At 47.1% G+C, this 24,867-nt stretch overlaps 1 protein-coding gene across 1 annotated transcript in view; it reads right to left on the bottom strand.

Moving 5' to 3' along the window:
- Positions 1-24,867, bottom strand: part of ITK (IL2 inducible T cell kinase) — a 385,858-nt gene that overhangs the window by 8,481 nt on the left and 352,510 nt on the right. The window contains exon 16 of the mRNA XM_078653711.1: positions 16,907-17,064. Within this exon, the coding sequence (XP_078509837.1) occupies positions 16,907-17,064 (158 nt within the window). The remainder of the gene's footprint in view (positions 1-16,906; positions 17,065-24,867) is intronic.

Genomic DNA, 24,867 nt, shown 5'->3' with positions numbered 1-24,867 from the left:
AGCCGTTTACTAATATACCTGGGGCCCAGGTCGTGCAGAGCCTTATAAGTTAGAGTCAGGCTCTTGAACAGCACCCTTTTGGCTATAGGGAGCCAGTGCAATTCCTTAAGCAGGTTGGAAGTACTCGCTCGTCTAGGAAGACCATAAATGGCCCGTGCAGCTGAATTTTGCACAACCTGAAGTCTCCTTACCAAGTATTTAGGAAGACCTAAATAAAGGGCATTTACATAGTCCAAGCGAGACCCTACCAGTGCGTGAACGATAACCCTGCGATGATTCACGGAAATCAAAGGAAGAAATTTCCTGAGCATCCTCAGGATACCGAAGCATTTCCCTGCAAGACTGGCTATTTGGGGTCCAAAAGTCAACTCGTTGTCTACAATAATACCAAGATTTTTAACCCTGGTACTAGCATTGGTAGGAGGGAAAAGATCCTGAGGCCACCAACTTTTCCAATTTGGTTCAGAGACACACCCAAAAAAAAAGCAGCTCCGATTTATCGGAGTTGCATTTCAGGCCGTGTCTCTTGAACCAATCAAAGACTGCTTCTAAACAGCCTCTGATACGTGCCCCATCAAACATCTCATTCTTGTTCTGAGTGAACAAGAGCTGGGTGTCATCAGCGTAAGACACAATCTGAGCGCCAAACGACTCCGCAACCTCTGCAAGGGGGGCCATAAAGATGTTAAAAAGCAGGGGGCTAAGAATAGACCCCTGAGGGACCCCCACTTCCAGGACTGACATAGCTGCGGAGTGAGGTGGCGCCCAGATCGTTTGCCGGCGGTTGGCTAGAAATGACCTAAGCCAGTTCCACACCGTCCCCCTAAGACCACAATCCCAGAGTCGAATTAGGAGAGTGTCATGGGGAACGGTGTCAAACGCCGCCGACAAGTCTAACAAAACCAACATGGCCTTGCCTCCCAAGTCTAAGACCTCTCTGATGGCGGTGGTGACTTCCAGTAAAGCGGTTTCTGTGCTGTAATTCGCACGAAACCCGGATTGAGTACTGTGCAACATGTTGTTGTTCTCGATAAAATCTGAGATGGATCGGTGCACATGCCTTTCCGCCACCTTTGCCAGAGCAGGGAGGAGAGAAATAGGCCTATAGTTGGCGTGTATGATGGGATCCAGAGTTGGTTTTTTAATTAGTGGAAGAATAAGCGCACTCTTCCACGCCTGTGGAACAATGCCGGAAGAAAAAGAGGAATTTAGCATGGAGTTGATAGGACTATTTAGCACAGAGGCTATTTTATTAAGACAAGAGACCGGGCAGGGATCTAAAGGGGAGCCCGATTTCAAGCCTGTCAAGTAGTCTAATGAAGCGGCAAGGCTTAACTGAGGAAATTCCCAGAGAGTGGGATTCACAGAAGAAATAGCATCCGGATCAACTACCCGAGACTGCTTAGAAAAAGTTGCCAGGTCGACTTGAATGGTGATTATTTTGTCATAAAAATAATGAGCTAAATCATTCAGCCAAGATTTGGAATGACCCTGAGCAGACTTGGCCGGCGACGGAGAAGTGAAGTCTCTGACAATATTAAAAAGCTCCTTGCAGGAGTTAACCGAATCATCTATCCGACGTTCAAAGTAGGTTTTTTTTTCACTCCAGATCATCTTATGGTAAGATCTGGTCAGATCTTTAAATTTTTCTCTCTCACGAGGGTTATAGTCTTTTCTCCAGTTTCTTTCTGCTCTCTTGCAGCTTTGACGGGCTTCTTTAAGCTTAGATGAAAACCAAGGAGCAGAAGCACGTTTATTTCCAATTATGGATTCCAATTAGGTCCTAGGGGGGAAATAATCCATCTTCTACTCGGTAGAAAGGGCATGTAACTTTGTTACAAAAGTTACATTTTACTATTGTATGTTCATAGCTCCGGATTTAGCCTTGAGATGAGGGTGGAACCAAGGGAGGAGGTTGCCTGGGAGTATTAGGGACATACTACCCCACCACAAATTCACGTCACCACATGGGAGACAACATTCCTATCACTAGCCCTAGTTATAATATTTTGACATGGAACGTCAGAAGGATGATTGCAGGTCCACACCTACCTAAAATGTTGCCACACACACATTGACTGCTTGCCAGAAACTCCTCTAACCAGTGAAGAAGTGTCCAAACTCAAGAGGTGGAGAAGCATACTGGTGGGCACCACATAGTCAAGTTATGCCAGTAGGGTACTCATATGGGTGTTCCCTACATGACGCACAATACAGTTGTGGACCCAGAGGGAAGATTCATTGTTGTGGAAGGGCTCTTGGATGGTCTCACTCACACATCAAAATGAAGGTTAAAATCTACAAGGAGAGTAAAACTAGCCGAGGAACTAGCCAGAAGAATGACTGTTTCCAACAGAGATTTACAAAATTGGCCCATTGACCCAGGTGGATGGTAGATCAGAATACCTGAAAATGACAATGAGGGGGTAAATTAAATTGAGAAATGGACATTCTCACAGTTTAATAGCGGACTCTCTAGTAGTCTGCAGGTTAAATGGTCCTTATAGATAATGGCAATACCACCACCCACCCTTGTCGTTCTGTCTTTCCTCTGGATTAAGTATCCAGGAGGAAGAGATTGGACGATGTCCGGCCCTGAGCTGGTGGTGAGCCAGGTCTCTGTGAGAAACAGAACCTCAGGAAAAGAGTCTTTTAACAACATGGAAATCTTAGTTGTATGCTTGGGCAGGGGTCTGCAATTGAGTAAGAGTAGTTTATAGGAGGGCCCCGCTGAGAGTGAGGCAAAAGCTTGTGGGGAGAGTCTAAAACCACAATATGAGCACCTATCCTGAAGCTCCTCCAGAGAAATAGCATGAGCACACTTGGGGCCTGGGATTCTGTTTAACTGCTTTAACAATGAACTGGAGTAGCAGAGGCCCTCTGGGGACACAGATCCAGGGGTTCTGGCCCCTAGGCCCGGTCGGGAGCGGACGGGCGCAGACTTTGGCGCGCCCTCTGCGCGCCAGTGGCGCGGTGCGCCATCTGTCGTATGTATATCATCAGCAGTGCATCAGTTCTAGCCTCTAGAATGCTGACCCGACGCCTACGCTCCGTGAGCCCTTGCCAGAGCTATTGCATAGTTCCCTCGTGTCCCCACCACCGGAGCATTGAACACAGCTCCCCCGTAAGTTAAGACAATTAAAACAGTCTTTAAAGCAAATTAAACAATAGCGGCAATTGTTTTTAAAAGTAAGGCAGCAGAAACCGTAGCGCGATCCTGTACAAAGAGGGCAGTAGCCCCTCTAGTAACCACCAAGGGTTTAGATACCAGGGTCAGATGGGCTCCCACTGGAGTTATCTGCCACATATGCCCAGATATTGGCCCCAAAGTTTCAGGTGTAACTTGGAATAGAGGGAAGCTTCCAACTTCTATGAGGGAGGCAATTAATTACGGCCCTCCCAAAACCCAACAGGTATCAGTTGCTGGAAGGCACCTACTGCCTAATATCACAGTTAAATCTAGATTATAAGATGCTGGGTAAAGCCCTGGCTAATCGGTTGGTCCCCTACCACAGACTCTGATAGAGGAGGATAAAATGGCTATTTCCCATGCAGAAACACTATACTCAACCTGTCACCTGCACCCGAGAGTAAAGTGAACATGCACTTCAGTGACCTTCCCCTTGGTGGCCCCTCTTGATATCAAGAAGGCATTTGATACCCTGGGATGGGCATATTTGTTTGTGGTGCTAAGGAGATTGCACTTGGGAGACAGTTTTTTATCTTGGGTCCAGCTACTAAGTACCACCGCGACCACCCTTCCCAGGACGCCCACTCTCTCCCATTATATTTCCATTGTCATGAAATTGCTGTCATGAGTTCCAGACTGGGGTATCCAAATGGACGGAAGATGGCATGTAGTATCCTTTTATGCAGCCAGGCTGCTCCTTTATCTCCGAGATGACGTGGACATAATGATTGATTTACTTGAGGGGTCCAGAAAGGTGCTTAGTCTCAAGATCAATTGGAATAAATCCTGCCTCTTCCCCATGACTCCCCTAACTGAAGGGGAAAACACATCTTTGCCTATTACCCCAGTGGGTTGGCAATTAGACACCTTGATATATCTGGGAGTGTGTGTTTACCACACAGATGATGACCTGATAGCTGTGGTAATCTGGGTTGAGCAACAATATCGGTCAGAAACGCGATCCCTTTCTAGTGCGTGCACCTGCTATCCCGAAAGGGCCGCACTGCGATTGCCAAGATGTTGATGCTTCCTCTCGGGGTGTTTGTACAATCTCTTCTGTTACCATTTAGAAAATCGCTGCCATATCTGCCAGAGAGCCCTTGACGAACCGCCGGCACTGCTGCCTTCGCCGCTGCTCCACCGCTGCCTGTCACCTCCCCCCGCCGCAGCCTCACTCCATCAGCGCTGCCGCAGTGTCGGGGAGAGTGAAACTACAACTCCCAGCGGCCTCCGCGACCGGAAGTCGCGTAGAGGCGGAGCGCGCCAGGAGGCGCTTATAAACGGCCTTCACCTGCTGTGGAGCGGGTGTTTGTACAATCTCTTCTGTTACCATTTAGAAAATCGCTGCCATACCTGCCAGAGAGCCCTTGACGAACCGCCGGCACTGCTGCCTTCGCCGCTGCTCCACCGCGGCCTGTCACCTCCCCCCACCGCAGCCTCACTCCATCAGCGCTGCCGCAGTGTGGGGGAGAGTGAAACTACAACTCCCAGCGGCCTCCACGACCGGATGTCGCGTAGAGGCGGAGCGCGCCAGGAGGCGCTTATAAACGGCCTTCACCTGCTGTGGAGCGGGTGTTTGTACAATCTCTTCTGTTACCATTTAGAAAATCGCTGCCATACCTGCCAGAGAGCCCTTGACGAACCGCCGGCACTGCTGCCTTCGCCGCTGCTCCACCGCTGCCTGTCACCTCCCCCCGTCGCAGCCTCACTCCATCAGCGCTGCCGCAGTGTGGGGGAGAGTGAAACTACAACTCCCAGCGGCCTCCGCGACCGGAAGTCGCGTAGAGGCGGAGCGCGCCAGGAGGCGCTTATAAACGGCCTTCACCTGCTGTGGAGCGGGTGTTTGTACAATCTCTTCTGTTACCATTTAGAAAATCGCTGCCATACCTGCCAGAGAGCCCTTGACGAACCGCCGGCACTGCTGCCTTCGCCGCTGCTCCACCGCTGCCTGTCACCTCCCCCCGCCGCAGCCTCACTCCATCAGCGCTGCCGCAGTGTGGGGGAGAGTGAAACTACAACTCCCAGCGGCCTGCGCGACCGGATGTCGCGTAGAGGCGGAGCGCGCCAGGAGGCGCTTATAAACGGCCTTCACCTGCTGTGGAGCGGGTGTTTGTACAATCTCTTCTGTTACCATTTAGAAAATCGCTGCCATACCTGCCAGAGAGCCCTTGACGAACCGCCGGCACTGCTGCCTTCACCGCTGCTCCACCACTGCCTGTCACCTCCCCCCGCCGCAGCCTCACTCCATCAGCGCTGCCGCAGTGTGGGGGAGAGTGAAACTACAACTCCCAGCGGCCTCCGCGACCGGAAGTCGTGTAGAGGCGGAGCGCGCCAGGAGGCGCTTATAAACGGCCTTCACCTGCTGTGGAGCGGGTGTTTGTACAATCTCTTCTGTTACCATTTAGAAAATGGCTGCCATACCTGCCAGAGAGCCCTTGACGAACCGCTGGCACTGCTGCCTTCGCCGCTGCTCCACCGCTGCCTGTCACCTCCCCCCGCCGCAGCCTCACTCCATCAGCGCTGCCGCAGTGTGGGGGAGAGTGAAACTACAACTCCCAGCGGCCTCCGCGACCAGAAGTCGCGTAGAGGCGGAGCGCGCCAGGAGGCGCTTATAAACGGCCTTCACCTGATGTGGAGCGGGTGTTTGTACAATCTCTTCTGTTACCATTTAGAAAATGGCTGCCATACCTGCCAGAGAGCCCTTGACGAACCGCCGGCACTGCTGCCTTCGCCGCTGCTCCACCGCTGCCTGTCACCTCCCCCCGCCGCAGCCTCACTCCATCAGCGCTGCCGCAGTGTGGGGGAGAGTGAAACTACAACTCCCAGCGGCCTCCGCGACCGGAAGTCGCGTAGAGGCGGAGCGCGCCAGGAGGCGCTTATAAACGGTCTTCATCTCCCGCGTCGCGGGAGCGCGCCGGGCCGCGCCGGGCTAAGCCCGGGCAAAGGGCGGGCCCTCTACGGCCCTCATCGGCAGGAAGAGTCAGGGACAGGGCCTGGAACGCTGCCCAAAACATCATCTGTGAGTTTTTACCATATACACCTATCACTGCAATTATAGGAAAGTCATCCTGTGCAACAGTATTGTACGGTATAACTTGGGGGTAACCGGTGTTACAACCTCCTAATATGTCGAAGTCAAAAACGGCCCAAGCTATTAATACTCTCGACAATTACATGGTCCAGGTTGTTGCAAAAATAAACAGTGATAGGAGATCCTCACTGGGGTTGAGCCTTTCCCCTGTACTGCCATCACCTGATAATATGCCTCCAGACATACCTGACCTTGATATTAGCAATGAGGTTTTTCAGCAACCTGAGAATAACCCATTAACCCAGCTATTAGTAGCTATAGCTGACTCAGACGCTGAGAGTATACCTGATGAAGACATAGTATTGCTAGAAGAGGAGCCCCCAGCACCGGTACCAGCCCCAAGAGTTGCTAAGGGGGGGGGAAAGAGTCTTCCAAAACGGGGCGGGCTTCGCTCAAGCAAAAAAACGCCCAGATGCATCCCCACCGAAAAGTACTGGAGAAGATGTAAGGGGAATCTCTGGGGGGAAGTTACTTTTGGACGAAGATCAATTTAAGAAACTATTAAACGCCCTAGATAGCAAAATCAAGACCATAACTAAACCTCTTCTATGCAAAATAGATCACCTCACTGAAGAGGTGAACAGGTTGGGGGGACTTTTGCAAAAATCATTAGAGGAAGCAGCAAAAAATCCTAAGCAGGAAACACTTAGAGTCGAGTAAAAAAAAACACAGACAGCCCCCAGGACAGAACCCTTGGAAAATACTCCCCTTATTCCTATGCCATCTAATGATATAGGGGGGGGGGGGGTCCCAGGGGACTGGGTACTAACATCGGTGATTCTGAAAGGCCAAGGCAATGGGACAGGCTGGTAGACTCCAACATAGAGAAGGGACCAGTAGAATTAATTGTAGAGGCATCCCCCCTAGTACTGGTCCTGGCGAATGTCCCACTCCTAGAATCTGGGCAAGTAGAGAACTCATCTTCTCTAATAAATAAATCATTGCACTGGCTAGCAAGGAACATGGCCTTTTCTCCGGGGGGCATGGACCAGTTGGCACAAGAAGTTGTGAAGGCTAGAAGAGTAGAATGGATCGGGGGTGGTAATAAAAAATTTAGAGGGGATTGTGTGGTGCTACATTTCTCTGATCCTGAAGTGCTGCCAAACATTTTAGCAAACATATATCCTCCCCAGCGCAGATCTACAGAAATAGTTCCTCTAACAATAGATTTTTTCTATGCAAAGAAAGGGAATACTTTAAATCCCACAGTACTTAGAACAAAATGGAATCCTGTGGTAAGGAAAGGCAAACCCCTTGGTATAAGAAGTAATTGGGGCATGCCGACGGAAAATAGATACTCTGCCCTCTCTGATCTCAACGAGTGTGACTGACTGAATGGGCGGATGAGTGCAGTCAAGGGAAACATAGTTGGGATTCAAGAGGGGGAAACTGGTATTGCTAAGAAGCTTATTGTCACTAACTCTAGTAATAGGAGGATATTCTGTCGTACGGGGGTTCATTCTTGTACTATGGGGCACTTGGCTCCCACTCCCCGCATCATTGAAAACAGCAGGGCAATTAGCCCCCCTCCTACTCTGGCCCAACCCCTGCATGCCCAATATGTATCACCATCGAACGTGAGGGCTAGCCCGTTGAAGGAAGGTCTTAAATTCCTATCCTGGAATCTGGCGGGAATCTTTAACAAACTAGATTCCCCAGAATGGTGCGAATTTATTGACCTCCATGATGTAATTATGTTCCAGGAAACCTGGGCAGTGATCCCTGCCCATCGTCAGGGTTTTTTAAATTTCTTTGTCCCTGCGAAAAAGTATCCAAAAGGGCGGCCCTCAGGGGGACTAATCACATGGGTACGCCAATCACTACAATGTACCATTAGAGCGAGACCCGTTAATAATTGTGACTTACTGCCAATTATGATAACCTGGGCTGACGGCCATGAGATGGCCCTCTACAACATATACGCCAGGGGAACAATAGGGGGTAAAGCTTCAGAGGTGGTAGTAACACTTGATAACGATCTGGAGCATCTACCAACGCATATCACCATCCTAGTGGGGGGAGACTTGAACACTACATTCGAACCGCTAGGCCAGGAGGATAATGAAATGTCCCTAGAGGAAGATATTAAATGGGGAGTTCCCCAATTGGATTTACCCGCGGTAAAGAAATGGTCTGAAGTGGCAGTACAAGTAAAGAGTTTGTGTTTGGCCAGGGGGTTGAGGGCAGCAAATGGCCGCACCCCGTCAGACCTTCAGGGTGTTCATACCTTTGACAACACAAGGGCAAGTAGTCGGATAGATTACATCCTTGTAGATGTCAGAGATTGGCATAAGATGATAGATATGAGAGTGACACCTAGATTGGAGAGTGACCATAACCCGTTGTGCTTGCTCTTCAAATTGGACCAAGGAGTAATATTGCCAAATCCTGAAAGGGGTGTCATGCCACTAGATATTATTTCAACCAACAACCAACGCCATGTCAAATGGGCAACTCTGTTGGACAAGCCAGGGAAAATGCAGGATTTATTGGAGGTTGTTGCAAATGAGGTTAGTAGCTTGCAGGATCATTGTAATGCGCCAAATTTTAATAAATTAATCGAAGAGTCACACCTCAAGTTTTTTTCCAAAATACAGGGGTTATTTTTAAAAAAAGTTCATCAGGGAAAGGGTGCTTGTCCTCGTAGAAATAAAGGATGGTATGACCATTCTTGTAGAAAGGCACGGCAGAACCTCAGCCTAGCGTTGAGGAGTAAAGAAGGAGTGTTGAAGGCCAGGGACGACTATAGAAAAGCTCAAGCTAGGGCAAAAAGGCTGTGGGACGAAAATCAATGGCTAGATCTAAAAAAAGCCTGCGCAGCTAAACAGCAAAAAGAGTTTTGGGCTATCTTAAAATGGGGTAGGGGGGAATTGCAGATTGTCCAAAAAATCATGTGGCTAAGGAAGCATGGGTGGATTTCTTCAGACCGCAATATGCTGATAACTCGCCACCGGACTGCCACCTGCTCCCCAAAATGGTATTCTATAGTTATGAAGTATTCACATTGGGGGATGTAAATGTAGCATTGGACGGGGTGACCAGAGGTAGGGCTCCAGGAATTGATGGAATACCGGCAGATGTATTTTTATCCGACCGGGCTAACTGGTGTCAATATTTTGTTTGGCTTGTAAACTCTATCGCTCAAGGAGCCGCGATACCAGTTTCATGGAAGGGCGCGGAGATCATTCCAGTTTTCAAAAAAGGGGACAAGGCCTTACCAAGTAATTATAGACCCATCAGCCTTATCGACTCTGCACAAAAGCTGATGGGTAGGATGATACAAAATAAAATACAAGCCTGGATAGATGATAATGATATCCTCTCCCCGTACCAAGCTGGCTTCCGCCCCCTAACTAGCTCTGTCGACCAGGTATTCCATTTTTTAACCCTTTACTGGAAAAACGTGACCTTGACAAATGGCCCATTATATGCCGTTTTTGTCGACTTAAAGTCAGCATTTGACTTGGTACCTCGTCAAAAACTATGGATTGTTCTTAGCGAGCTTGGAATCAGCCCCGAATTACTGACATTGTTAGTGCGTATGCACGAAAACAACTACGCCAGGATTAGGTGGGGTGCACAGGGGGACGTCACTGATTCTTTCCCCGTGGAGCGTGGGGTGAGACAGGGATGCGTCCTGGCCCCCGCCTTATTCTCCCTTTATATCAACGGCGTAGTAGACCATCTAAAGAAATCACCAACTGATGCCCCTATGCTAGATGGGGAGCGGGTTCCAGTATTAATGTTTGCTGATGACACTTTACTGGTCTCGCGGACCCCTAGCGGATTACAAAAGACAATTGATGCATTTGGAGATTTCTGTCGGATTCGGGGCCTGGAATTAAACACTACAAAGACCAAGTTCATGAACCTGAATCCTGCTAAGCAATTCAAGGGCAAAATACATTTTAATGGGGCTGTTCTGGAAGAGGTGAATGCTTTCACTTACCTTGGTATTTCCTTGCAAGGTAGTATGAATTGGAAATCACACATTGATTCTGTGGTCTTAAAGTTCCATCAGCTGGCTGGGGCCATAGCACAAAAATATAAATCTTCACTAACAAAACCCATCCAGCCTATTATGGAGATTTATAGTATGAAAGTGCTGGGTGCCTGCCTTTATGGATCAGAGCTATGGGGCTTCGCCAATCTGAGTGTCTTGGCTATTGCAGAGAACAAATTCCTTCGCCGGCTGGTTGGTGTCCCGCAGAGCACTCCATCGATCCAACTCCGATATGATCTAGGGAGGAAAAAGATCGAGGATATGGCTCGATTGCGCCCACTCTTATATTGGAGGCGCTTAAAGACAACACCTGAACTGGGCCATTATGCATCTGCTCTCATGGACATTATTAGCTCTGACAGGTTCCATAAAATAACTTGGCTTAAAGAAATCAGGAACTTGCTACAAAAACTGCATTTAGACCACTTATGGACTACTACTGACCCTTCCGCCTTTCCATCTAAGGTGTTGTTGAAAAAAATGTATTGGGACATGGTACACCAATCGGTTTTAATTTCCAATCGACCATCTATGTTGACATCCCAGTATCTGGAGACCAAATTAGCCCCAAACTGTGAACAGTACTGGGATCTGATCACAAAACCCTTGGACAGAAAGCTGTATTTCCAGACCAGAGTTGGTTGCCTACCTCTAAATGTTTTTACTTTAAAATGGTCACCAAGTAATGTTAATACATGTTGCTACTGCAAGGTCCACGTTGAGGATATTCCACACTTTTTGTTTGTATGCCCCTTGTATGCTGCTCCAAGAAGTAGATGGCTAAAACCAGTGTGCAAGAATTTGGGGATAAGAAAATACCTAGAAGCACTGAGAATATTAAGATCAAATTGTGCCCCCAATCTTGCAATTGCCCTAGCCAAATATTTGGGTTGGGCCTGGATCATCCGCACTCGCACTTTAACTGCGATTAATCATGAATGATGAAACGTTTTTCGTTTTAAGCTAGATTTATCTTTTATGTATTAGACATAGTGACCCTGTATTTTTTTAAACTGTATAAATTCCTTTTAGAGGAAAGAATTCGCCAGCATTCTGTATTTAATGTGTATCTTAAATTGATCTTAACTTAGTATAGTATTTATTTATGTTTAGAATAGGGATAAAATGCTTTTATGACAATGCTGTCGAATAAAGTATTGAAACGCCTAAAAACGCTTCCTCTCGTGTTGTATTTTTATCTCAATGCTTCCGGTGCAGCTTGGTGGATGTTTCTTGAACAAACTCCAAACTTTATTGATTACACGTATACGGGGCTCTGGAAGGCACAGACTGGTGGTCTCCAGACTGTATGTTCGGACTCAGAGCCCCAAATTATTATCATTATTATCTGGCAGCGCAACCACAATGGTCCATGCGGTGTCTAGAAGGGAACACTCTGCAAGAGCAAGGGAACTGATTCACTCCCCCTTAACAGACTCTATATTGGAGGGCTACTGGGTTCCACACAGGTGGTGCTGCTTCCTGGATGGAACAGCTTCATGCAGGTGGCCGCATGGTGCTGGAGGAAGGGAGTGACTGGTTCCATGTGCCCCTCGACTCCCCTTGTAGATGGCACCAATCTGCAGAGACCTTCACATCTGGACGGAGGCTGGGCTCCAGAAATGGGGGGATTTATTTAAGGATGGATTGTGGTGCCCATTTGACAACCCAATCGAACCAGGTAACTTCCTTCTGCACTTCGCTATGGCACGTAGATTGGAAGTCCCTTTCACCTTCCTCAATTGACAGGGGGCTGGAAGACATAAAAAGGGGGATATACATGGACTCGACGCCCTAGAGAAGTGCCTAGCCCCACAAGAAACTCTGCAACACCACTGCATTAGGAGAGGTTTTTAAGGGAGGTAGAAGCCAAAACTGACAAGAGGCCAACCTGAAAAGAACGCTAGGCCCCTGCACGCTACACTCCTCCACACTCAAGGTTTTTATACCACCAGACACATATATTACATACAAGCCTAGGACTGGCCTCTAAACAGGAACTCTCCCCCTTCTACTCATGCAAGTTGCTGCTTTCCAAAAACGTGATGGGGATGCTGGCACCAGTGGAGGTGTTTCCCACACTCCCTCCCTCTACATCATGACAATTAAAGACATGTTGACCCTAACACACCTATACCAGAAAGCCAAATGTACCCTCTCATTTTGGTTCTGATTGTAGTTCATTTTCCTTCCCTCCTAACCAGTATCTTATTTGAACTATGGCAGAAGATGACCAGTGACAATTGAGATAATTCCTTCATGTATGATGGCTCTCGTGTAAGCATCAACAGTGAATTTATCATTTGTTTTTCCAAAAATCAATAAAGAAATACTGGTGGAAAAAAAGAGCTTGAATTTACCTCTAGTGTTCCTCTCACTTCCTGCGGTGTGCAGCTCGCTTTTCAAGTAGTTGGGGAGGTCATGACGTAGAGCTTTATGAGTGATAGAGGCCATCTTGAAGACATTTCAGGCGGAGTTTGAGGAGGAGCAATTCAATCCTTTTAGAACTTTTAGAACTGGGGTTAATTGACCTGATCTCTTTGGTCCCTTTGATGAAGCAAACAGTAGCGGCTGCTACAGGGCAGCAGTTATGAGGTGGGGAGGGGTGGTTTAAAAAAATTAATCCATCAACTTACCGTACCGGCGGCTGCCTCTCCTCCATCCTTCTTGCCACGACGCAGGAAACTGGAAGCACACAGGCTCCCAGACTCTCTTAGCCAATCACGACGTTGCTGAACAATGTTGCGATTGGTCTGAGCACCGTGGTTCAGCGCTCAAACAGGGACTAGGGGCCTGTGCATGTTCTCCACCCAGGCTGTACATTACAGCCAGCGAAGAACATGCAAAGTGCGCATGACTGTTTGGCCGTCCCAAGAAGGCCAGCCAAACCAGGGCCGGACTGGATACTGGGCGTTTTGGTGTGCTGCCAAGCTGGGGGCAGATTTTGTTGCGGTGGGGGATGATTTCAGTGATGTGGACCTGCGTGTGCTTCTAAATAAACAAAGCAAAACAAATGGTTTTCAGCACATGCAGGTCCCCATCAACGAAATCAGCCCCCAGCTTGGTAGCACACCAAAACACTTGGTAGTCAGTCCAGCCATGGGCCAAACCATCATGCGCACTTGGAGAGTGCCTACCACTCCTCTCCTGCTCTGTGTGCAGCCCCACTCAGCAACTACAGTGCCACTAGGAAAACATTCAATTATAATAACACTAGCAGCCCATCCCGACGTTGTCCGGGTATGAAATAGAATGTGTGTAATGTGTGTATTCAGATACGGTCATTCGCGTGTTCCCCCGCTTGAGGCCCAGCTGCAGCCCTGGTTGATGTTAGCAGGCACGTGTTCCCCCCGCTTGAGGCCCAGCTGCAGCCCTGGTTCATGTTAGCAGGCGCATGTAATTAGTGTAGTGATCCGCCGCCGGAGCCCGGCTACAGCCCTGGCTGATGTTAGCAGGCGCGTGTAATTTGGTTTAATGTGATAGTTCAGTAACAGCGCGCATGAGAGGCTGCAGTAATTGTCCCCGCAGACATGCTCAGTCGCGTGTGCCCCCTGCTTGAGGGCCAGCGGCGACCGTCTAACAATTAGAATTGTGTGAGTCTTGAATGATTGTTTCCTGCTGTTCTTATTTTTTATGACCCACACCGACGCTCTTCGGCCAAGTGCTTTTTAGATGCACCCAGGCCAAGCCACACACTGCTTTCGGCCCTTTCAGACGCACCCAGGCCAAGGCACACACTGCATTCGGCACCCCCAGTATGTGTGAGACAACGGGCAGTCCCCCAAGGGAGTCTTGCGAATGGTTACTTACCACGCTTCGAGGTGAACGCCTTTGTGACGCCCCCAGCACACGGCCACAGCAGACGATCTGATTAATGTACGACCCAGATGGCATGAAGTGCGGAACGTAGCACACGCCCCCAGCGTTTGTCACGCCCCCAGCGTGCCCCTTGATGCGGCGCAGTTGCGTAATTGGCGCGTCACATGGCATGAAGGGCGGACATGTCACGGCCCCAGCGTGTTACGCCCCCAGCATGCCCCTTGATGCAGCGCAATTACGACTCACATGGCATGAAGGGCGGGACGTACCACACGCCCCCAGCGTTTGTCATGCCCCCAGCACACGCCCACAGCAGACGCAGGCACGCCCACAAGCGACTACTTTGCTGGCACGGTTCTTTTACCTTTTAAATGTATACGTTGGCCGTCTGCATAGCCTATGTCCTTCTGCTGCAACTGCCCTTTCCAACGCTGTATTGGGTGTTGTGATTGGTGCTGTGGTTACTGAGATTACCCGCCTCAAAGGTTTGGGCTCTCTCTTTATAATATTGGTATGGATGGTGTTATCATCATTTTATTTTTCTTGTGAGGCAACACTCCTCCGTGTTAGAGGAGTAGCTGCTGCTGAAAGTAACCTCCTGAATGAAGAATCGATTTAAGGGGAACCTAAGAAGATGTCAGGTACATGAAAGTATAGAGTTGCCCTCGACACAGTGAGAAATGGATAGGGCACGCACTGCTTTTCTGAAGACTTGAGTTCTCAGTAATGTAGTACTGCTTTGCCAAAATGCCAGGGAGATCTGATTGAATAAAATATTGGATAGCATTTGATTCCAGTGTAAAGTAACGCATATTCATATTCATTCTATTTATTCTATTTCCCCTTTTTTCCTTGTTCAATGTAACTGTATGTCAAAATGCTATTGATTTAGCGCCATAATTAAATACAAGCCTTGCTTAAACATGGATGTTGGTTTTATGTCTAGGATTATAATTTAAATTCCAGATTATTTAAACTAGAAGATAGTTTGTTATGGAAGAGTGTGGATTAAGGTTGTTATCACCTGTTGGTGTACATTTTTCGATCTGGCCTTTGACACAGCTTTAGCTGTCCTACCAGACTATTCTTTTTTCACAAAAATGTATACATTAGACACATATATATAGAGGTTTTTAGTCATCAGTTTTTATCCATTGTCAGTCAAATTGTGGTTCACAATTTGCTTTAGCTCACCACAGAGTATAGCATAGGGCATTGGGTCAGTCTACTTTGCCCATTGGTTTCTTCACTCTAAATGACTGCACAAAGCCTGTGCCATTGTTCACATTCACATAAAAGTGGTTCCTTTCTATTCAGGGACAAACCTAGCTCGAAATTTGTTTTTTAAATCTATATATTTATATTACATTTAAAGACCAGATTTTTTTTGCCTGCACTTCGGGTGCCCAGTTAGATTTGTTTCATACTTTGTCTTCTATTTAAGCTGTTGTTATAAAGGGACATTGTAAAACTGTTGTTATAAATTGACATTGTTAAACTGTAACTGCGCATAATGTTTGATGCTTGGTTAGGTGGCGATATACTCATGTCTCATTCGCATATAACAATATTAAAATACATGGCTCAACTGAAAGGCTTCTTATTAAAAAAATCAATAGTAGCACTGTCACATATTTTTATTATTGCAAACATACGGGAGCCACATTTAGATGGCTGCATGTTTTTCCTATTTATTTTTGTGGCATGTTCTTAGAATAAAAAGATAGAAAAAAACATCAGACCAGCCTACCAAGTTTGGCCTCGTGTTTGGCAGTGCTTGCTTGAACATTTTTATTTCAACACTTTTCTGGATTGCGGGACACAAGTCGATTACAGGATTCAGTTAAAGTGTTTGTTACTGTTCACTGTTATTTAAAATATGTAGTTGCTGGTTCCTTCTCCTGAAGGAGATTCATACAGAGCTAATGAGTTTTAGAAGAACTACATGTAAACGACTTAAAATAACTACTGGCCTATGGAACACCAGGGCCGATAGAAAATATGTAAGGAGGTGACGCATTTACTGGAACAGACTGATGTCATAGCTGGATTCGAAGTGATTATATGTTTGCTTATTTAACCTTGTTGAATTGACAAGTTTTTCTGCCGGGGATGGGCTAGGTATAAGTGTGATAAGAGTGAAATGGCCCCTTCAACTTCCAAATGTGAGACCTGTGGGCAAAATATAGAGGCCTTGGTTATATATTGCTGAGGCACCCACATGCTTTTCTTTATACCCTGGCTGTAGTTGAGTAATCACAACCTGTCATTGTGTCCTAGTTGTAGTTGGCTAGCGTCCCAGCTGCCTTCTCCATCATTAATTTGGGGTGGGTGAGGTCCCTAGTTCATCCTCACTCCAGAATCAGGTTCTAGATTCTGATGTCATTGGTTCCTTTCGCTTCCGATCCTGCTTGTCAACACTCGGGGCGCCCAGTGTTTGTTTTCAGGCCCAGCATATGAGATAAATGAGGCTCACTGGACTTTTTACTCCTTATGGGGAGACCTCAATTTTGATCTGGGACATCCCTGAATCCATTGGTCACAAGATGGTGTCACTGTGTGCCTGTTTTCTGGGTTTGACTGTAGATGAAAGATGTTACTGAGTCAATCTGCCTCCAGGTGAGGGCTTTTGAAGGGTTACGTCCCTGAGCTAACCTAGAGCGAGGTTTGAGTGAATGAAGTGTTCTCGTCTCCTGGCACTAGGTACAGATCACTAGTGAGGTTGCTGTATCAACCCGTCACAAGGCCCTAGTTTGTGAAGTGTCTGGGTCAGCTTGTCTCCATGCCTCTGTTTTCCACTCACCTCCATCCAGCAGGTATTCATCAGTTTGTAGATGCTGTGTGAGGCCAGCTTAGGTTTGTACAGTCGGAGCCCTGCAGAAATATCTTCAACCACTTCTCCGTTTGATCGACTTTCAAAAGGGATCTTTGCCTCTGTGAAAACCTCCCACATCACCACACCTAGGGAAGAGAACGAGTCACATTAAGGAGAGGTAGAGATCCCTACCGCATGGAGACACCCACTCAAAGTATAGGCTAGTGGCATGGATCACAGTACTTCATACACACACCCAAACACACCATCATACATATGTAACACACCAGGGCAAACTCAGTCTATTTTTCCTCTACCTGACCTGGAGGCTCGTTATTTTTAATGGGTGCACTTCTGCAACTGGTTAAACTAGGTCTTGTATCATACCTATTGTAATCATGGGAGCAGGCACTTTAATCAGTCAAAGGTTAATTGAATTACTGATCCAGGAGACTCATAATCAATGCCAAAGTGTATAAAAATAGTAGAGAGGCTCCGTGCAGACAACGCTTTTTGCCCAGTTATGGGCTTCTTCAGGGCCAAAGAGAATTTATATACTCATTCCCAATTTCCAAAGGAAGATATGTTCTGCCTTCTGTCCTAGTCCATATGTGACTTTCATACGCACATTCTCAAAAAGTTTTTCAGGGCAGTGTAAATTTCCCTTCACAGTTGTGATACCAATACTGGTTTCTCTTGGTTCATTCATGCATTTGAGGCCGTGTTCGGCCATTCAGCATTATATCCGCGTGTGTTCGGTGTCTTTCAATGTCAAAGTGGCTTTCGTTTTCAAATATGTGGAATTCCACACCATTAACAAATCATGTACATTTTTCACATGAATGTTGAAAGCACTGGCTCCAGCAGGGACAACCTCATGGGTGTTGACTTGCAGGCGCCACCAGGTGGTGTAATCACCCCATTACTAGACACCTCAGTGAGTCGATGATCAAAAAACAATCTAAACAAATGTAATGAGGTGTTAGACACTCAATTTATGCCCCTTACTCTGCCCATCAATCTCTCATAATTTATATTATCAAAGGGATCAGCCAGGTTCAAGCAACTCCACCCTGACCGTAATCAACTCCCTCAGTAACCTCTCTCCTAAACGCACTGGTACAGTCTCAGTGGCCCTCCCGGCCAGACCGAAGAGCACTCAGTAACTTATATACCTGCAAACGATGAGATAGATTTTTGATAACCATCCATTCCATTTTTTTATCATGAACAGTCCTCCAGCAATCGGCTGTTAAGTAGCCGGACACCAGGTGTTGGGAGTACTTCTTCAGCAGTTGTTTGATCTATGCTTGCCTGAAACACTTGGGTAAATAGCCTTCCATTGTAGGGGAATATATTGTCCTAAGTATGAAGGTGGACAATGGACAGGCACAATCTTACTAGACAAGAGAGGCATCTATTGGGCTTAAAACCACTAATGATCTTCTCCAGCTCATGGTGAGACAACATGAACCCTTCTTCCAAAATAATGAGACGTAACATAAACAACACAAATATTGAATTACACCGTGAAGATCGTCCAGCAATCGGGTTGATGAATGTAGCTTCCTAAGCAAGGGATGTGATTTGAAATTTCTCAGGTTGAGACAGATTGTGCAAAGTCTCAAATCCTTTAAAAGAATTAGCTTCCCTCTACTGCCCCCAAGATGACGTCTGACTGGGCCATGAAAGCGGTCCTATCCCAGGGGGCCTAGTTACCTCCATGTTGTTCGCTCCAGGCCCAGATACCCATCATCTAATTAAGCAGAATCCTTTAAATGCAAAAACATCTCATATTCATATGCAGCCTAAGACATTTTTCCTTTGATTCAGTTGATCATATATTTCAATTGGACAAACAGGTCTTACCATGTTGTATTTAACTCTTTAGAGATGATTAGACAGTTATTAGGGCAGGGTGAAGTAAGACACATTTTCATTGGCCTGACAAGGAGTAATAACGACTGGATCAGAGACACAAAGTCATGTGGACTAGCATTACCAGTCTACATGCGGCCAGATTATGAGTTGAGAGGTTCAGGGGAGACAAATGTTCCAAGGCCAGAATCACCTAGTACAGACAGTAATTGCACCCAAGCACCATGCAATGACGAGGTTCTGTCCCTAGAATCAGGAATAACCATGTGGACCCAGGAATACCAGGTTGGGGGGTGGGGGGCGGAGTTGGTAAAAGCAAAGTATGGTGGTGGCTGGGCTGGGCCTTTACCAGGAACACCAGGTGCATGAGATTTTACCAGATGTGATTGGTCTAATCATGCCTCCGCATATTCTGGCAAGTTTGAGTGTGGAACTACCAGACCAGTTGTGATAATGCAAAATGATATCTTCCCTGGGAATATCACTCCAGCAGACATATAATTGAGCCTGTGGTGTTGTATAGCTGTGGACTCCACTTTGATCTTGGGTAAAAAGCAGATTCCTGCTTATCACAGCACCAAATGTATGTTTAAGTGAGTAGTCAGTTCCATATTGTGCATTTCTTCTTCTGACTTCAGGTTGCACTGTTGTGTAGTGTATAACTCGAATCCTGATCTGGTGCAGTGGCCACCCTTGATTTAGCTCCTGTGCATTGAGTAACTGCATCTACACCTCTGGCTGTTGTTTCGTGCAGTGTGCTGTGCTGTAATGCCTGATTCTACAAGTACTGGCATGTGCTCCTTTGAATAATGTCACATGCAGTATGATGTGGTGAAACCACTGGTTCTACAAGCACTTGTCCGCACTACTCTGGTTGTTGTACTGTGCTATCTGCTGTGGTGTCATGTCTGGTACCAAACAACACCCGACTGAAGAGCCCCAATCAGTGCGAAACCGGTCTTGGGTTGCATGTGTTCCGGTTCATTGAGAACCAGGCCTAGCAGGTCTGGCTGGACAGTCCCATTGGAGCAGGGCCACGACTGATTGGCATATGGCAGGATACAAACTGAGATGGCATTGTGGGCAAAAGAATGATGGGTTGGAATGCTATCCTGATTGAGTGGTAAGACTAATTGCAAGCATTTCTTCCATCACCTTTTGTGTGCTTGATGTAACGGCCTACGTTGCCTAGGGTATGCCCTGACGAGGTTCCAGTGCCCACAGCGCCACTGGATCCATTCTGCACCTAACTGAAGACCCACAATCAGGGCAAAACCGTCTTGGGTTACATGTGCTCCGGTTTATGAAGCACCTGTCCTGACAGTTCAGGCTCAGTTGTTCTTATTGGAACTGGGTCAAGACTGATTTGCATATGGCTGGATCAAAACTAAGGTGACATGGTGGGCAAAAGAATGATGTGTTGGAAAGCTATCCTGAGTGATTTCCAGGTGTTAGACTTATTTCAAGCATTCCTCCCATCACCTTTTATGTGACTGATGTAACATATCAAGTGGCCAAGGGAATGCCCAGATAGGGTTCCCTTGCTCACTGTGCCACTGGTGTCAATCTATACCCGACTGAAGAAACCTAATCAGGGCAACTGTTCTTGGGTTACTTATGTTGCGGTTCAGGTTGGACCTGGTTTTGCAGTTAAGGCTGAACTGCTCTTGTTGGGGGTCAAGGCAGCTGTGCATTTGGCTGTGTCAAAGCAGAGGTGGCACAGTGGTCCAACGAACTGTGGGTTGGAATACAAGATGGGCAATTGCGAGTGGGGAGACTAATTGAAAGCATGCCTCCCATCACCTTTTGTGTGTTTCATATAATGCCTGGCTCTACAAGTGCCTGCATTTACTCCTTTGGTTCTTGTCTCATTCTGTCTGATATGGTGAAACATATATTTCAGCAAGTGCCTCCACGTACTCCTAGGGGTCTTTTCTTGTGCAGTGTGCTTTTGTGAAGCATGGGTCTAAAAGTCCCGGCATATACTTATCTGGTTCTGGTCTAATGCAGTGTGCTGAGACGTAACACTTCATTTTGAAAGTAAGTGCATGTACTTCTGTGGTTCTTGTTGCCATGTGCAGTGTGTTGTTGTGTAATGCCTGGTTCTGGTTCTTTTACATAAGACCTTGCAGTCTACTTCTCACTCTCATACAGTTCTGCAGTGTTCATGTCTTGCTTTGTCCTCATTTTTAAAACCTTAGGGTCTGCACAAGCCATGAACAGGTTCCTAGTTTCTGATGCCACAATCCAAGACACCAACATAGAGTGCTTAATTTGAGCCGGTGGTTTCTGGTGTTTGGCACTGAATTGTCAACACCAGCACTTATGACAGTATGCCATGTGGTGGCGTTGTTTGGCTAATTTAGAGGTCAGCACAACAACAGCTGTTTATTAATTCTATATACATCAAATAGTATGTACACCTGCCTCCCAGGCTGTTTTTATAGCTTTGGGGGTCTGAAATAGTCTAAAATGTCACATTTATATGTGCGTGATGGTTAGTAGTTGTGTTGGTACTGTCATTGGCAGCATTGGCCAGTGCAATGGGTGGTGCAAGGTGCGGTGGCCTCCTGGCGAGGGCCCTGCCACTTATTTTTTTTTTACAAATTAAGCACTGCCAACATCACTAAGAGACCATACAAATGGCATACATCACAGTAACGAAAAGCTGCTTAGTCTAAAATAACAACATAAAGCTTGGATCAATCATAGAGGGGTTACAAATGCACGGTCTGAAACAGCACATTGACCAGGTAAACAGCTGAGTCCTATGTCTTGGGTGTCCCTGACATGTGTTCATCTTAGACGAAGTATGGAAACTGGCCTATGAAATAGAAAGGCTCCTATTGATAATAGACTAGGCTTTTGACACATTTCTAGCGCATGGGATGCGGCTTACCGGCCAGAGCGTCCACGTTTGGAACTAGGGAATCAGTTTCGAATCTCAGCATCGAGTCAACACCCTGATTCGGAGCAAATCAATCACTTAACTTCTCCAGTGCCTAAAACGCATACTCTTTGGTTGTCATGATGTAAAGCGCTATTGGGCCAAGTTAGCTTTAAATAAAGCTGCACTAAATAGATAAGTGCACTAAATGGAAGACCCCCTCACACAAGCTCTCAGTTTGACATGTTAAGGCTCAAAACGTCCCTGGAAAAGATTCGCGGTTTGAAATCACACACACTACATATGAGCGTTGAGAGAACTTCTGTGCGCATATAGACACTTTGCTACAGTGCTGAAAAATAATATACTTAGTCTTGTAAAAACGTGTCCTTTAGTTGCAAAGACCTTATCAGCGCACCCGGGACTAACTATCCGTGCTACACAAGCGTTGCCACTTTCTCACCATGGAGAAATGCCGCGTGACCGGGTGAGACTCGTTCCCACGGAGCAAGAATGTGCCGCGTGCACGAGGCTTACCGAGGGATAATCTCGCAGGGGCGAACAATGGGGCCCGTCACCAGAGGCGGATTCCAGTGCAGAGCCAAAGCAAACACCCCATAGGGCACCTTCCACCCAGGGGCCCACAGCAGGGCATGCAACTGGATATACGAGACCTGCTTGCAATTAACATCTCCCAGCCCCTTCAGAAGCTCTAAATATTATCAAATGTACAAGATTATTCACTGATAAAATTGACTACTCTACTCCAGGCAGATCCAAAAACAAGAACAATGGATTATTAGAAGCGAGTAAAACATGGCGTCCCTGTTGAGGGAGAAGGTCTCAAGAATGAGGTTCCAATTTCGCACTTGTACTCTATTGAAAACTTTACGCAGCGCTTACTGCCTCTTTGTGTGGCCTGAAGCGCTTGCATTGTAGGGTGTGTGGTTGGAAAGGTGTTGTCTTTGTTTTTGGTCATATTTAGGAAGTGAATCCCTGTCGTGCTTTATGGCTACAAAAGTGCAGTTATCGTGTCCTGGGACACAGCACTTAGCAGTGTGAGGGATGAAGATGAGTGAGAAAGAGGCGTGCAGTTTATGGTTTTCTATAAGCTGGCAGCTTTTAACAGCCCTTCAGCTCCCTCTATTCATAGGCCATCTAGCTGGTTACTGACCTGGGTTTTCCATTCTGAGGTAAAGGTTAAGGACCTGAGCAGGCAAAGGGAGAAGTGGTGTGAAGCTGCTGAGGTGGACTCATCCTCATCCCACATCTGGGGCGTAATATACATAAGGCTCGTTTTCCTTGGTTGCGCCAGGCGCACCTTTTCAAAATGTGCGCATGGAGCAATCAAGGAAAATACGCAGTATTAGGGTGAATGCTCTGCCCCCAGGGCAGCTGCAAACTAGCGCTGACCTGGGGCAGCGCATTCAGGTGAAAAACGGAGCGGCTGCTTTGAAGCCGCTTTGTGTTTTCACAGTGCAGGCAGCAACCCGCCTATACTTTTTTTTAAAGGGGATGAGAGATCCCCTTGCAGGTGGATGCAGTGAGTGACTGCACCTGCCTGCAAGGGGATGTCTGTGGGGGTCCAAAAAAACACCTTTCTCCCTGCCAGAGGGCTGCAATCAGTTGGCACACTCTCAGTGCGCCTCCTGAGAGCTTCTTGCCCTCTGCGCCCGAGTCTGTAATACGGTGTGGGCGCAGAGGCAAAGAGATTACCTCATTTGAATGGGGCCACGCCCCCATGCAAATAAGGGAACGCCCTCTCGAGGAAGCGCTGGCGCTGTATGTGCACCAGCTCTTTCAGTATTACAGAAGGGGACACACAAGCATCTGCAGCCCCATTTTGTAATACCAGAGTGTGCAAAGAGGGCGCAAACGCATGTTGCGGTCCCTGGCTGTTATTGTGAAATGTGAAAAAGTGATCATAGAATGTAGCTAGTTGCGACCTGCAGTGGTGGACTACATTAGTGTCTTCCATGGGCCAGTAGTATATGCAGATTATTCCATGCATGTTCAGTGAGAGATGGGTGGATAACTGCTCCGGACTGGTACAGTACTGGGTGATGAACATGACCCATAACACATCTGTATTATGCAATGGTAAGTTGGTTAAGCAGTATAAGGGAAGTAGTGTGCATCCTATGCGAACTTCAATCAGCTGCCCGACTGCTCAGTGTTACTGTATTAGTATTAGTGAGGGCCAGGAGGGTTATATATGAATTGAAATTATTGTATAACTCCTGAACTGCACATAAGGTGGCTCATCATAACATACCTAAACATAAGCAGTTGTTTGCAGGTTTGACTTTTACATATCTGTGACCCGTAGATGGGTTCTATCCTTTCTTTTGTAAAAGAAAATTGAAGACCAGATTTATCCAGATAGAGATGATCAGATAGTCCTAAATCTTTGTGGCAAGATCTCGGGTCAACCTACCTCTCCACAAACCAGATGCCAAACCTCTTCCACATGAAATCAAGTGAAGATCTTGTGAATGGATGCTTTACTTCTTAAATGATGGTTTTACACTCATCGATAAATTCAGATGGCCATATTCCAAATACTCAGGGGTCTGGCAGACATGCTGAACAATAGGCTAGATGCAAGATCTTGCCTGACATCCCAAAGAAGTGATCCGACCTCTATAGAGACTTTTCATTAACCCTGGGCAAAGCACTACGCTACGCTCACATAGTTTGCGAAGTTTGTGCAATTGTGCACTACGCAAACTGCACGTAGCACAGTGCAAACATGCGTAGCGCAGTGCAGCAGTCATTTTTTGCTTGTTCGCGGTCCTCCACGTCAAGTTGGCGACCGCGAGCAAGCAAAATGACATCCCGGCGAGACTTTTTCCTCATTCGCGATCAGCAACATCACGTTGCCGATCGCGAGCGTGGAAAATAAACCTCCCGGCAAGATTCTCAACGCGGGAGGTCAGGATTCTCATTGCGAGTGGTCGCGTATGCTCGCCACTGCTCGTGATGAGAAACTACCAGTCCGTGTTGAGAAAGCTGCCGCTCGAGTAAAAATCTACTCGAGCGGCAGAAAACTACAGCTCGCACTGTGCAAGATGCTGTTTTCAATGATTGCACAGTGCCGGATGCTTGTCCACACTGTGCAATCATTGAAAACGGCATCTTGCACAGTGCGAACAGCGTACTACGCAGTTCACGTAGTGCTACG

This window comes from Lissotriton helveticus, chromosome 7, assembly GCF_964261635.1.
Source record: "Lissotriton helveticus chromosome 7, aLisHel1.1, whole genome shotgun sequence".
NCBI classification, from domain to species: Eukaryota; Metazoa; Chordata; class Amphibia; order Caudata; family Salamandridae; genus Lissotriton; species Lissotriton helveticus.
This window is presented reverse-complemented; position numbering and strand designations above follow the sequence as displayed.